Raw genomic sequence first — 13,117 nt, forward strand, 5'->3', positions numbered from 1 at the left:
GGAGCTTGTGAGGGACAGATGCTATTCTGTCTTTGAAGTAGGGCCAATGAGCTTAACTTGGCCTGTGGGGAATGCCCGGCAGCTGCCTATGGATCCCTGGCCTGCTTTCAAAATAGCCCTGTCTGTCCCCTAGAGCAGAGCACAGTTGCCCAGAACCTCCTTGTTGCCATCAGGCCAGCACCGAGGCTCAGATGTTTGGATGAGGTCTAGCTGTGGCTGCAGTTGTCATGAGGGAGGAAGTGTAGATAGAGCTCAGGGAAGCCCTCTGTCCTGGGTGTACTACCATCTTACCTGAACATGCTGCAGCAGCACAGTGTCCAGGTTGGTTCATCTCCCCTCCTGACCAGACTTCTGGTCCATCTCCTCCTCTCCATCCCTTCTGCTGCCTGCTGCCCAGGCCACCATCACCTCTTGCCCTGACCCCTGCCTTGACCTCCTCACTGGCCTCCTTGTTTTCACTCTGGCCCTTCCTGAGTCAGCTTTCCATGAGATGTCCACAGTGATCCTTCTTACGTTCAGATTGTGAGTGTCTCTGCCCTGTTTGTAAAGCCTTCATTGTTTCTCATTGGCCACAAGGTTGCATCCAGGCATAGCCCCCACAGCCTATTCTCATCTCTTATCTCTAAATTCTAATCCATAGTCATGGTGCCATACCCATTTTCATCCCTGGGCTTCTGCATTGCTGTTTCTTCCCTGTTTCTGTAATGTTCCCCCACTTGGCTAACTCCTACTTACCCTTCAAGTCTCAGTTGGTGGTTCCCTCTTGTAGGAAACCATTCTTGACGCTATAGACGGAGCTCCCACAGACATTAAGCTTACCCCACTCCCAGCTTGTACTGTGCTATGCTGCAATTGCCCAGCTATTTTTCTGCCTTCCCCACTTGACTGAGTTGTATGAGAGCAGGGGCCATGTCTCTGTCACCCAGCATGGTGCCAGACGCATAGTAGGCAATCATTAGGTATTTATTGAAATTAAGGGGAAGTACAGTTGGAGTGGGGGTATCTGGGTCTATGGTCCCACCCACGTGAGGTCATTAAGACAGTCCACAGCTGAAGCACTGGGGGCTGGCTCTGGGAAGCAGGTCCTTCCTAGGAGTATCACTGTGCCTTTCTGTGGAGACTGTGGGGAGATGAGGTAGGTGAGGAGTGTGTGTGTGTGTGTGTGTGTGTGTGTGTGTGTATGAGCATGTATGAGGAGGTGGGTGACTTCAAAGGGAACAGTTCACTTATTTCAACTTGTCGAGTCCTTTCCTGATTGTATCATCTGCCCTTGCGAGGCCTCTAAGGGAGTTAAAACTGTGCCTCCTGTGTTTGCTCCTTGCAGCAGTGGGAGCCCAGTGTGAGCTGGTACAGCAGGAGGGTGTTTGGGTAGGTTTCTTGGCAGAGGAGGCTGCTGAGGTTCAGAAGAATGGTGGACTTGACCAAGTTGAGAGGAGCATGCGAGGTTGAGGCTCAGAGATGGTGGCACAGTCTGAATGTGGTGGGAGCAGCCAAGCACAGGTTGTGCTCAGGCAGGGGTGGTGCCTGGGCCTGGTGAGAAAGGGGGCTGTTCAGACAGATGGGTGGATGGATAAAGCAGACTTCATAGGCATAATTCTGCAAACAGCATGGACCTGGGTGGGAGCAGGGGCAGGCAGTGACTGAGCAGGGCAGTGGCCAGGGTCTGAGAGCAAGCAGGAAAGTGGAGGCCTCAGACTACTGCCCTTGCTTGCAGGATCATGGTGCCTTGGCTAGGGCCACTTTCTGCAAAGCATCTTTCCCCACTGGCCTGGCTGGCAGATCTGGTCTCAGTCTCTTCAGAAAAACACTCAAGGCAAAGAAGGATAAGTTTGCCCCCTCTTATTGCCTTTCAGCTTGCACGAGCCACTGTTCGTGATCCCAAGACAGGCGTCCTCACTGTCGCCAGCTACAGGGTTTCCAAAAGGTTAGCAAAAGTGGTGGTGGTAGTGGTGGGGGTGGGGGTGGGGGTGGGGGTAGGGTGGTGGCTCAAGCCCCAACTCCAGGACTTCCCAGTCCCTACCCAAGGGAGGATGGCTTGGTTAATCCTGTCTCCTGGCACCTCACCCACTTGGAGAACTCACCCTGTGCTGCCTGTTAGTGCTGGCCCTGACTCTGGGGAGAGGGTGCAGGACCTCATCTAAGCCTGCTATCCCCACCTTCCATTCTCTCCCTTTTCTTTCGTCCCAGCTCCTGGCTGGAGGAGGATGATGACCCTGTTGTGGCTCGAGTGAATCGTCGGATGCAGCACATCACAGGTCTAACAGTGAAGACTGCAGAATTGTTGCAGGTATGGCTGGTCCCTGGGAGCCTGAGGTTGGGAGTGGGTATTTCTGGCTAGACGGTCTCCCAAGGTGCCCAAGGCCAGGCCTAGGGAGTCTTGCCCAATAAACTGTATGACTGCACAGTGCTATGAATATGGAGTGACCTCACATTGGGAAACCAGAATTAAGCATGCCCGCCATCCTTTAACAGCATTCAACAAATATCGATTGAGTATCTTCTGTGTGCCCAAGTATTATGCTAGGAGCACTAGGGATCAGTGGTGGGTGTAGCAGGCCCATTCATGTCTTCTTGACTCCAAAAGCTGATATGCTAACTTGTTCTAGGGACACCTCTAAGAGACTTATAAATATCTTCAGCGGTCGTGGGTCTGAGTCATAGTCAAATGCACTTGGAGATAAAGTGTTCTGTGATACATTGGTAGGAGAAGTGAGAGGTCTGGACCAGTTGGCTGGTGAAGGTGGAATATTCTTTTCGAAGTACCCTCTATGGAACGCTGGCTTCCTGCCTTTATTTGAAAGGTGATTGTGAAGACACATGGCAGCACCATGCTGAAAAGTCTTGGGTAAAGCTCCTAATAATATGTCCTCTGGTTTTTTGAGTTCAAATCAGCACTGGCTATGCTCCCTTCTGAACATCAGAACTTCTGGGTTCTCTTGTAAAGTGATGACCTGAGACACTGCCAGAGAAGTTTCACTGGCATTTTTCTAGAGTCCCTCGGATCTGTCTGTTTGGCCATAGTTTCTGTGTATTTAAGAATCACACCCTTCACCATTAGGCTTGGCATTTGCGTCTGATCAACCCAAGACCTTATTAGAATATTGAACTGAAGATCATTTGGAAAAGAGTCTGTGAACTTTGCCTGGACACACCCAAGCAAATCATCACTCTTTTTTTCCCCATAGCTGTGTCAGTAATCATAAAACCACTTTTGAAGGTCATCTTTATGGATTTGTGTGAAGTCCACCAGAGTTTTTAAAAACATGCTGATTACCTTACAAATAGTCGTATGAAATTTTATATAATCTTTTCAGTTCAGCTAAACTTAGTGTTCTTTAATTTTTGAGCAAGTTCTGCAGATAAGCACAGTGATAGAAGACTTCTGCCATATCTCCCACTTCCTTCTTATTGTGAGAACATCACCATTTCAAGAGGAATAGGGGCTCTCGATGCACTAGGTGCATCCCTGTTGGCATTGTTGTGATTCATATCTTCCTGGAGCAGGTTTTTCCTTGTTGTTAAGACATCTGCCACTGCTTCCTGCACATCAGAGCCAGTGTTAGGACTCTTGTGGCCCTGATCGAGGATGACAGGCTGCTTGATTGGCTGATTCCATACCCTGGACCAGGGGGCTGAGAAGAGTGGATAGGACCTATGCCCCTGTTGCTCTCCTGGCTGGCTTCCCGGCCTCACCCTCTGCACCCTATCTCACATGCAACCCCAGAAGACAGTAGCTTCCTGCTTAGACTGGCTTCTCTGCCACAACCCTGGCTTCATCTTATCTTGCCTCTCATCATATTGTTGCCCAATTGATGATGGGGATCTGAATGCCAGAACTCTCAGTGGAGGGGCTCTTATAGTCAGTGGTCTTCTGGAATACCAAGACCACAACTGCCAGGGGGCTGAGACACCATTTTTGTTTGCTTTCTTCCTCTAGGAAGTGTCTTGGCACTTCCTTTGCCAATCAGCAGTGTTGAAAGCTTTGATCCAACATGGTCTGGGAGACAGAAGCCTGGGTTTCAGCATCTGTCTTTAAGTGCTCATTCCACATGGACTGCTTACAGTGTGATAGATGCCCAGGCACCAGCAACAGCCTTCACCCCAGGGTCCCTACGGGAGCGTTACAGGCTTCTGGAAAGGAACTGCTTCTTCTGCTACGTGTTGATACTCTTTTGGCTGTAGTTTATATGTTTGCTATAGATTATTTAGAGGAAAAAGGGCAATTGAGGCTTTCTTGTGAATTGGATGAGGGCCTGTCTGATAGAGGAAGAGATGCTACACTGCCAGAATTTTCTAAGATTGCAGACACTTCTGACTTGATGACTCAGCCTCACCAGAAATGTAATTTCTAACCATTTTTTTTTTGCCTTCACTATGACTCAAGCATCATAAATACCCATGTCTTTCAAATGACTGACTCTTCTACTTTTGTAACAACAAATCTGAAGATTCAAATGAATACCTCCTCACAGGAATCAATTTTGATGTACAGTTGCTTGTTAAAAGTGTGAGTCTGGGGCCTGGAGTTTGCTGAGATGGTGAATCTGCTGCACATCCAGAAGTTCCCATGACACTTGCACTGTTTGGACACTATTTAAGTGTAGGTACAGTAGCTTCAGTACCATGATCAAATGTGATTCCCAAACTGTTGAAAGAGGAGCCAGCTATAGCAATGCAGCATCTTTCACTACCTGAGATCTGAAAGTTTAAGCACTACATCTTGACAATGGGAGTGTTGGAAAACGCAGTCATACTCTGCACCTCCAGCAATAGGCAGTGATTGAATTTTCCTAAGTGCATTGGCACACTAATCACAGTCATGTTTAAAATTTTCTTCAAGTTCTTGACTAGAGTGGATCCAGAGAAAATGTGTTTGTAATATCACTTCATCAACTCCTCTAGCACTTCCCTCCTTAGTTAGATGTACCTCCAGCCTTAGGGCCACCTGCTGGACCAGGCCTCCTTGCACTGTTGTTGGGATTTTCCAGGTATTTTTGATGTGGGAATCTTGAAGGCTGAAGCAGTGTTTGACAGCATATTTTCATCCACTGATTCTTCATATCAGATTTTTTATTTTTGTGAACACTGAAAATCATGCTGCCCAAATTCTGCACTTCATCACATTTGATAAATGTTGTTTTTTCCTCCAACAGGAGGATTTCCTCTCTTATAAAATCTACTTTCTCTCCTTCATGTCTATAGATCTTCATTATTGCCAATTTTGCAGCCTCTCTCAGCTGACTGTTGGAATCACCAAAAAGGATATACAAAAGACACCCAACTTTCTGAGGACTGATAGCTGAGCCTCAAAGGTTTTTAGGTTTTCAGTCAGACGCAGTGGCCAGGTGTTCCCAGATGGACATTGGTGGTACCACTCGATCCATCAGCTTCCATATCAGATTCTGCACTTTATCTTGAACTTTGTCTCTCATTCTATCTACTGAAACTAAAATAATCATTGTGATTTAGGACTTACATTGTGCTGATAAACTGTTCACAAAGGCATTTGCAGTTTCTAATCCAATTAATGATGCCTGGTAGTTGCTGAAACTGAGGCGCCCACTGGGGGTGCCAAGGTAGAATAGCAGTTCTTGGCTGCCCTGCAGCCAGCCATCTGTGTCCTGCTACTTCAGTTGGATGCAGAAGTCCTCCATACAGTGGACCACTGTGGGATGTGGTGGAATATGTTTGTCCTGCTCAGCCTGATCAGGAACAGCTCCTGGGGCATGGTGACAGAGGTGGCAGGAGCAGTGCCAGGCACTGAGTAGCTCCCAGACTAGCCTTTGAGGAAAAAAAAAATCCCAATCTAGCCTTTGAGAAAAAAGAAATCCCAATCTTGAGTTTGTCGTTGGCGTTCCTCTGGGTTACCTTTTCATTATCTCCCAAACAAACAGGGCCCAGGCCAGGGCCTGCCTCAAGAAGGGCTCCCTCTGCTGTCATCTGAGTGTCCCTGAAGGGCTGGAGCTTCTCCACAGTGGCCATCTGCAGGTTGCCCATCTTGCTCTGTTTGGGAAACCACATTTGTGCTACAGCCTTATCCTTGGACACAGCTGTAGACATGTTTGCAGCATTTGCTCTGCCCACACTGGCAGGGCATAGCTACCCTCCACCTCAGAGAAGCTGCTCTTGGGTGTTCAGGTTGTTCTGGTTGTTACCTAGGGAGACGGTATCTCTGGGAATATGGGCTGCTTCACGGCTGTTAATGCTGCTGACATAGTCCAACATTGTTGTTTCCCACCAGGTTGCTAATTATGGAATGGGAGGACAGTACGAGCCACACTTTGACTTCTCTAGGGTAAGGCCTGAGTCACGGGTGCTTTCAAAGGGCCTGCTCTAGCTGGTTTGAGAAGGCTAGAGCTTCTAGGAGCACTTCAGCCTGCATATCAGGGCCCCCTGCCTCACCAGGGCCAACTTTGTTACTGGAGAAGCCCAAATCTGGAACCATGGGCCCTGTGGAGCCCAGTGCAGCCTGGCTGTTTCCCTTGTGATGTGGGGAGTTTTTCCCCTGCCCCACCCCTGTCATTCTTTGCCCTCACTCTAAAGCAAAGGACCTCACTAGGTCTTTGTGAAAGCTGTTCTTGTCCCCCTTGCCCCATGCCCTGGCCAGGGTTTCCTTTGCAGTCTTGGCCCATGGTCTGGGCTGATGTATGGAACATGCACTTAGTACCTTCCTCTGACCCTTTTGGCCCCAGTCCTGTGGGTGGTGGGTAAAGTCACTTGCAAACTTGGGTGAAAGTTGTTGTTTGTTGCAGCGACCTTTTGACAGCGGCCTCAAAACGGAGGGGAATAGGTTAGCGACGTTTCTTAACTATGTAAGTATTGGGTCCAGGCCCACCTGTTCACTCTCACTTAATTTTATAGAGCCATGAGCAAGATGCTTTCAAGCGTTTAGGGACGGGGAATCGTGTGGCCACATTCTTAAACTACGTGAGTATGATGTGTGCAGCATATGGGCCTTAAGGGGAGCCTGGGTCCAGAGTGCTGTCTTATATTCACTCCTGTCAGGGCTGATAGCACCAGCTATTGCTCAGTGGCTGGGCCCTTCTGGCCCTCAGCACCCTTCTTGGCTGGAATAGAGAGTTGGCCTTTGCTTCCATCTGCGTGCTCCCTCCCACCCCCATGACTTTCACATCCCTGGCTCCTTTTTGATGGGCCTGGTGCTAGTGTGGACTTTTGAGATGGTGCCCTGGAGGGTTCCCTCCTTGGCAGCAGAGTGAGGAGGTAGCCATGAGGTGCTCTTAGATGAAAGCTGCCTTTGTTTCCCCAGAGCTCGGTGGCCTGCCTCTCACTTGCTGCCTGTGCTACAGCCACAGGCTGTTGAGTTTACCTCTCACATGAGGAACAGTTTCCTCTCCCCTCTGCTTAGAGAGCCAGCTCTAAAGAGGCATAGAAGCTGTCAAATAACAGAGACAGAAGCCCGTGTCCATTTTTTCCTTTGGTGTCTCATTTGTGTTTTTATTATGTGGTTGTTATGTGTTGGGGACTGCCATGAACATGCTGGTGAGCAGGACATGTGTGGTCTTTCTCGTGAGGCTTACGGTCTAATATGAGAGACTTTAAACATAGGAGAGGTAATTATTTAGTTACCATGGTGACAAGTGCTTTGAAGAAGTAGCTCAGGGTTGGGGTTCAGAAAAGGCCTCCCCCTGGGAAGTAACATGTTACTTGAGACTTGAAGGTTGAGTGGAAATTATTTGGTGGAACATGGTTTCTGTCAGAGGAGAGAATGTGCCAGAGACCTGGAAGAGGGAAGGAACTTGAGATATTGGAAAAATAGAAAAAGGCTGATGTGGCTCAGAGTCAGTGCATGAGTCGAGAGTGGCTAGAAGGAGAGGCTGGTGAGACTGACAGGCCTTTGGGTGCTAGGAAAGAGCCTGGATTTGATCCCCAGGGCTGTGGGAAGCCATCAAGGGTTTTCATCTTATTCATTTGCCCTATATCTGTGGAGTGCTCTTCAGTCTGTCTAGTATGTGTCCTGTGGAAATATTTTTTAGCTCCACATTTTATTACATTATAGGCAAAAAACTTGAATTAAGAGAGCCACATGAGAAAGAAGTGGTGCTTTGGGCATGAATTGAGGCATGCTCTATATGGGCATGAGTGCAGCCTCGCTACCAGGGAACTTGTGTTCCATTTAGTTTGAGGTCTCACCGTGGGAGAAAGCAGGGTCTCTGGAGACACAGTGCCCTATCAGCCCACCCAGCTGGCCCTGGGGAAGGTGGCTATTCTGGAAAAGTGAGGGTCTGACTAGAACAGCAAGTGACTAGAAACAGAGCCCACGGTGGGGGCCACAGATGGTGTTGGAAGCAGCAGGGAGCTTCTGGTCAGGGCAGCTCACAGTGCACAGTGGCTTAGGCAAGGCCCAGGCTGAATTGGAATACGAAGGGTGGGGGTCAGTCAGGCATTTTCCGAGTACAGACTCAAGACTGTTCCTATCTGAAGATAGCCAGGACGTGGGTCTCCTGCAGGCCTACAGCTCTCGAGCACCCACGGTACGGAGACTGTCCTGATGCGCTACATAGATTAAGCAGGGTTTAGGGAGGGGCAGGGCATGGGAAGAGCCTTTCATGACTGAAGGGCTGGCTGTGGAGCAGAACCTCCAAGCAGTGCCGTTCTTGCTCAGAGGAGAGTGATGCGCATATCTTGCCATGTCCTTTTTGGCTCAGTTGCTCTGAGAGCCTTGAGTAGAAGGTCCAAGCTCTATGCCTTGTATTCCCAGATGAGTGATGTAGAAGCTGGCGGTGCCACTGTCTTTCCTGATCTGGGGGCTGCAATTTGGCCTAAGAAGGTAAGTTCTGGTTCTTGTGGGTCAGAGGTTGAAGCAAGGCTCAGACCTTGTCCACGTTCCCCAGTCCCATTCCCTGACCTGCTTGACCATCACTATGAGGGGCCTTTGTCCCTTCCTGCCTTATCTTTGACCTTGTGGCCTCAGCTTCCCCCTGGGGAGATGGGATGGGGAGGGAAGTCCCTTCAGAGGCAGCTGGGTTTCCAAACATCCACCCCACCGTGAAGGATAGGTGCTTTCTGGTAACTTCTCTATCACTGGAGTCCCAGAGCCTGTCTACAAGAGAGTCCTACATGTGGGAAAGTGAGGGTGTTTCTGCTCAGGGAGGGCTCTGTGGTGCTTACGGTCAGATTTTCAAGCCTAGTCTAAGGATGTTGTCTTATAGGTCATCTCTTTTCCCTAGGGCACAGCCGTATTCTGGTACAACCTACTGCGGAGTGGGGAAGGTGACTACCGAACGAGACACGCTGCCTGTCCCGTGCTTGTGGGCTGCAAGTGGGGTGAGTGGCCTAAGGTGTGGTGTTGGCTTCTGTGGTCGGCCTTAGATTCTGAGCTGGGAGACAACTGCTGCCAAATTCTCACAAAGCCAAGAGTGTCTTCCTTTTTGAGGTTTTTTGTTTTTCAGCTGTCCACCCAGCTGGTTATGTGTCAAGACAGCTAGTTGGGAACACTCTCAGAGATGCGCAGAGAACTGAGGCAGCCCTAAGGAAGATCTCTCAGAGATGACCAGAGAGAGGCAGCCCCAAGGAAGAATAGCTACACAAGCATCATAGTTCCACGATGGCTCCCCAGAGGAGTGGACTCTGGCAAGGGTTCTGAGGGAGCAGTGGGGGAGAACTGGAATCAGAGAGGGGAAGGGGTGTTCCAGGCAAGCAAGGCCCACATGGAACAAGGCACAGGCTAAAACCAGCATCACAGGTGTGGGGATTGGCTGCCTTTGTCACTTGGATAAAGGGAGGCCTGTGGCACAGGGGCCAAGAGATGAGGCTCGAGGCTGGGACCAAACCACAGAGGCCGAAGCTTGAGCTTTGTTCTGGAAGCAGCTGTGGTGAGCCATGGAGAGGCTTGAGTCAGGATGTGACAGGAAGTGATTGCAACCCTCCTGGAGAGTTTCGGGGATAAATATTGATAGGTTCACAGAAAATTAAGCAAATGAAAAATAAAATGAGACAATTGCTGACCTCAGGGAAAAGAACAAGTTGTATAAGAAATGTCTGTATACTCTACTAGGTGGCTTAGGTGTGAGCAACATTTATGTGACATAGTAATGTAAGGACCGAATATAAAACTTGTGATTTAACTCTATTGGGAAGATAGAAAGGCATAAATGTGTGTTTTAGGAGTAGTATAAAAGAATTCCAAAATCAAAAGTCAAGAAATAGCACTACAAGCATGTTATTTAGAAATAGGAGGTTGACTATCAGCAGAAACAACTAAAGGAGTTGAAAGTCCTCTGGAAGTGGGGATTGGCAGTGGGAAGGGATAGGTAGGAAATTTCTGTTTATCATTATAAGCTTTGCAGAGAATTTGATTTTTTCAACTAGGTACATGTATTACTTTAAATTAAATTATATTTAAAAAGCTTTATGACTTCAGCAGTTCATTAGAATAAATTTGTTTTATCATTGTAAAAGTCTATTTTTGAGGAATAAAATCATGGTTCATGTGCATTTGAGACATAGCTTTAGGTGACAGACAGTGCTAGCACCAGCTCTGACGCTCTGCTACCCACAGCACACAAATTGGATCTGCAGGCCATAGCTCCTGAGGTTGACGTCCAGGCTCTCCACAATTTGACAGGCTTCCTCATCCTTATCTCCTGCCTCTCAGTTCCCACCTGTCACATCAAGCTACTTGGCGTCCTTGACACACACCAGGGTGGTTCATGCCTTGAAGTCTTTTTCAACCTGTTCCCATTTCCTGGACCCCCTTGGTATAGGAAGCATCATGGTCTGTCCATTTTCCTTCCTGCATAACTGCTATTCAGCTTCATGTCCCAGCCCTGGGGTCACCTCTTCCCCCACATGGTTAGATGCCTTTTGGCTCTGTTTCCATGGCAACCTACACACATGTATCTTGTGTCATTGGCAGACTTTTGTACAATTGTCTGTTTATATATGTCTTCCACACCAGCTCATGAGCAACTTGAGGCCTGAGACCATGTCTTACTCGTGTCTGATTCCCAGGGCCCAGTGCAAGAGTCATCATGAAGTCGTCATTAATTTTGGCTGCTGAATTAACCAACAGGATTGTAACATAACTTTCTATCTGTTCACAGTCTCCAATAAGTGGTTCCATGAACGAGGACAGGAGTTCTTGAGGCCGTGTGGATCAACAGAAGTTGACTGACATCCTTTTCTGCCCGTCCTCTTCCTGGCTCCACATCCCATGTTGTCTTCAAATTCAATGTGACAGACACCTTTGTATGTTCCAGCCTGTCAGGCGGGTCTTTGGAGGAGTGAATGTTTGTCTGGAGCAGAGAGAGTGGACTGAGGAGGGTCCTGGGTGACCTGGGCCCCAGCCTCCCTGGTCAGCCTGAGCCATCTCTGGCCGCAAGGGTAGGGTCCAAGCGGCTGCAGCAGAGTCAGGCTGTCTAGCACCTAGCAAGGTGCCTTTGTACCTCAGATGCTTTAAGTGTGAGATACTTCAATGAACCAAAGTTTTGATACCTTGTTTACATGTTTGTTTTTATGGCATTTCTATTAATGTGGCTTTAACCAAAAAATAAAATGTCCCTGCCAGAAGCCTTAAAGAGCCTTATTTGGAGTATTTTTTAAGATGGAGGAGCTTTTACCAAGTTCTCCATTTCCTGTGCATCTCCTCTGTGCAGGCAGAATATAGGTTATGAATACCTTAGTGGCAAAACTCTGACCTTGGGTTCTAGATCTGATTTCAACACTTAACATCTCTCCAAGCTTCAGTGTCCTTTCTGGAAAGTGTGAGAGTCCTTCCTTGCCTCCTAGAGAACATAGAAATCATGTATGTTCGTCATTGTGGTGCTGTTATAATTTGAAATTTCTTATTTTTGAATTCGAGATATACATACAGAATTGTTCATGATACATAGTTGTACAGTTTAAAGAATATGAAGGTGAGCATGAGCACCCATGTCACCACTACCCAGGTTAGAGAAGAGATCATTTTCAAATCTGCAGCTCAGGAGCCCCTCGTGAGCCCCTGCTGGGTCCTTTCTCCTGCTCTGCCCCCAGCACCTTGGTGGTGACCATTGTCTAATGGTAACCATTGTCTAGTGATTTGTGGCAGTCATTCCTTTGCTTTGCTTTATATTTTACTGTCTGTGTCTACATCCTTAAATAATAGTTATTTTGTTTTCCTTGATTTTGAACTTTTTGTAAATGGAATCAAAGTATTTTTTTGTCGGGGGTGTTTGGCTTCTTTCATTCAACAGTTGTTTTTAAGATTCATCCATGTTGTGTAGCTGTAGTTTGTTTTAATTTGTATAGTTCTTTCAGTTTTGTTAATGTATATTGTAGGGCAATACTATAATATAGCCAATATACTATTGATAGACATTTGACTTGGTTTCAGTCTTTGTGTATTATGAATAATGCTGCCATTTGCATTTTTATATGTGATTCCTGGTGCACATAAACACACATTTCTGTAGAATATATATCTAGAAGTAGAAATGCAGAGTCTTAGTAGGTGAGTCTTCAGTTTTACCATATACATAATGTACTCCAGAGTGGTTATGCACATTCTGACCAGGATTAAGGGAGAGTTCTTGTTATCCCAACCTTCTCTAATATCTGGTATTGTCATACTTTTGCATTTTAGCTAGCTTGTTACATGTATAGTAGTATCTATTTTAACATGATTATTAATGATATTGAACACCTTTTTGTATGTTTATTAGTGTTTAGCTTTCTTTAAGTGTCTATTTAAGTCTTTTTCTTACTGATTCATAAGAATTTTTAATATATTATGGACACAAGCTTTTTGTTGGTTATGTTTTACAAATATCTTTTTTCTAGTTTTTCACTTAGTTCTATTTTTTGATGAACAGCAGTTAATTTTTATGTCAAATTTATCAAGCTTTTCCTTTTTGATCTGTGCTTTTTATGTCTTAAGAAATTCTTCTGTACTTCAAGATCATGAAGATGTTTCTATATTCTTTTCTAAAAGCATTATAGTCTGGTCTTTTACATTTATGTCTATAATACGCCCGGGTTTTATTTTTGTATATGGTATGAGGTGCAAGGATCTACCCAAAAAAATTCTTTCTGCATATTTTATTAGGATAGGATAGCCTTATGCTAAAGTAATAACCCCTAAATCTCAGTGGCTTACTATATAAAACTCTCTCATGAA

General features: G+C 46.7%; 1 protein-coding gene and 2 pseudogenes across 14 annotated transcripts in view; 1 reads left to right on the top strand and 2 right to left on the bottom strand.

Annotated features, from left to right (window-relative positions):
- The window catches only part of P4HA2 (prolyl 4-hydroxylase subunit alpha 2), a 33,657-nt gene extending 21,341 nt beyond the window's left edge, over nucleotides 1–12,316 (top strand). For 11 of the 14 annotated variants that reach the window (XM_087429836.1, XM_087429838.1, XM_087429837.1 and 8 more), the window contains 7 exons: nucleotides 1,854–1,924; nucleotides 2,188–2,287; nucleotides 6,242–6,295; nucleotides 6,862–6,927; nucleotides 8,720–8,788; nucleotides 9,189–9,285; nucleotides 11,064–12,316. In XM_087429836.1, coding sequence (XP_087285962.1) covers nucleotides 1,854–1,924; nucleotides 2,188–2,287; nucleotides 6,242–6,295; nucleotides 6,862–6,927; nucleotides 8,720–8,788; nucleotides 9,189–9,285; nucleotides 11,064–11,134 — 528 coding nt within the window. In that variant the 3' untranslated portion in view covers nucleotides 11,135–12,316. Of the gene's footprint in view, nucleotides 1–1,853; nucleotides 1,925–2,187; nucleotides 2,288–6,241; nucleotides 6,296–6,752; nucleotides 6,813–6,861; nucleotides 6,928–8,719; nucleotides 8,789–9,188; nucleotides 9,286–11,063 lie in introns of all 14 variants that reach the window. The other 3 variants (XM_087429842.1, XM_087429845.1, XM_087429846.1) reach the window with 2 other exon arrangements.
- LOC147917273 (CLIP-associating protein 2 pseudogene) lies at nucleotides 2,530–3,797 on the bottom strand (annotated as a pseudogene).
- On the bottom strand, nucleotides 3,861–6,060 carry LOC147917274 (CLIP-associating protein 2-like; annotated as a pseudogene).
- Nucleotides 12,317–13,117: the final 801 nt, after the last annotated feature.

Source organism: Ceratotherium simum, chromosome 4, assembly GCF_057802395.1.
Source record: "Ceratotherium simum simum isolate JZ-2026a chromosome 4, ASM5780239v1, whole genome shotgun sequence".
In the NCBI taxonomy this organism is placed as follows: domain Eukaryota; kingdom Metazoa; phylum Chordata; class Mammalia; order Perissodactyla; family Rhinocerotidae; genus Ceratotherium; species Ceratotherium simum.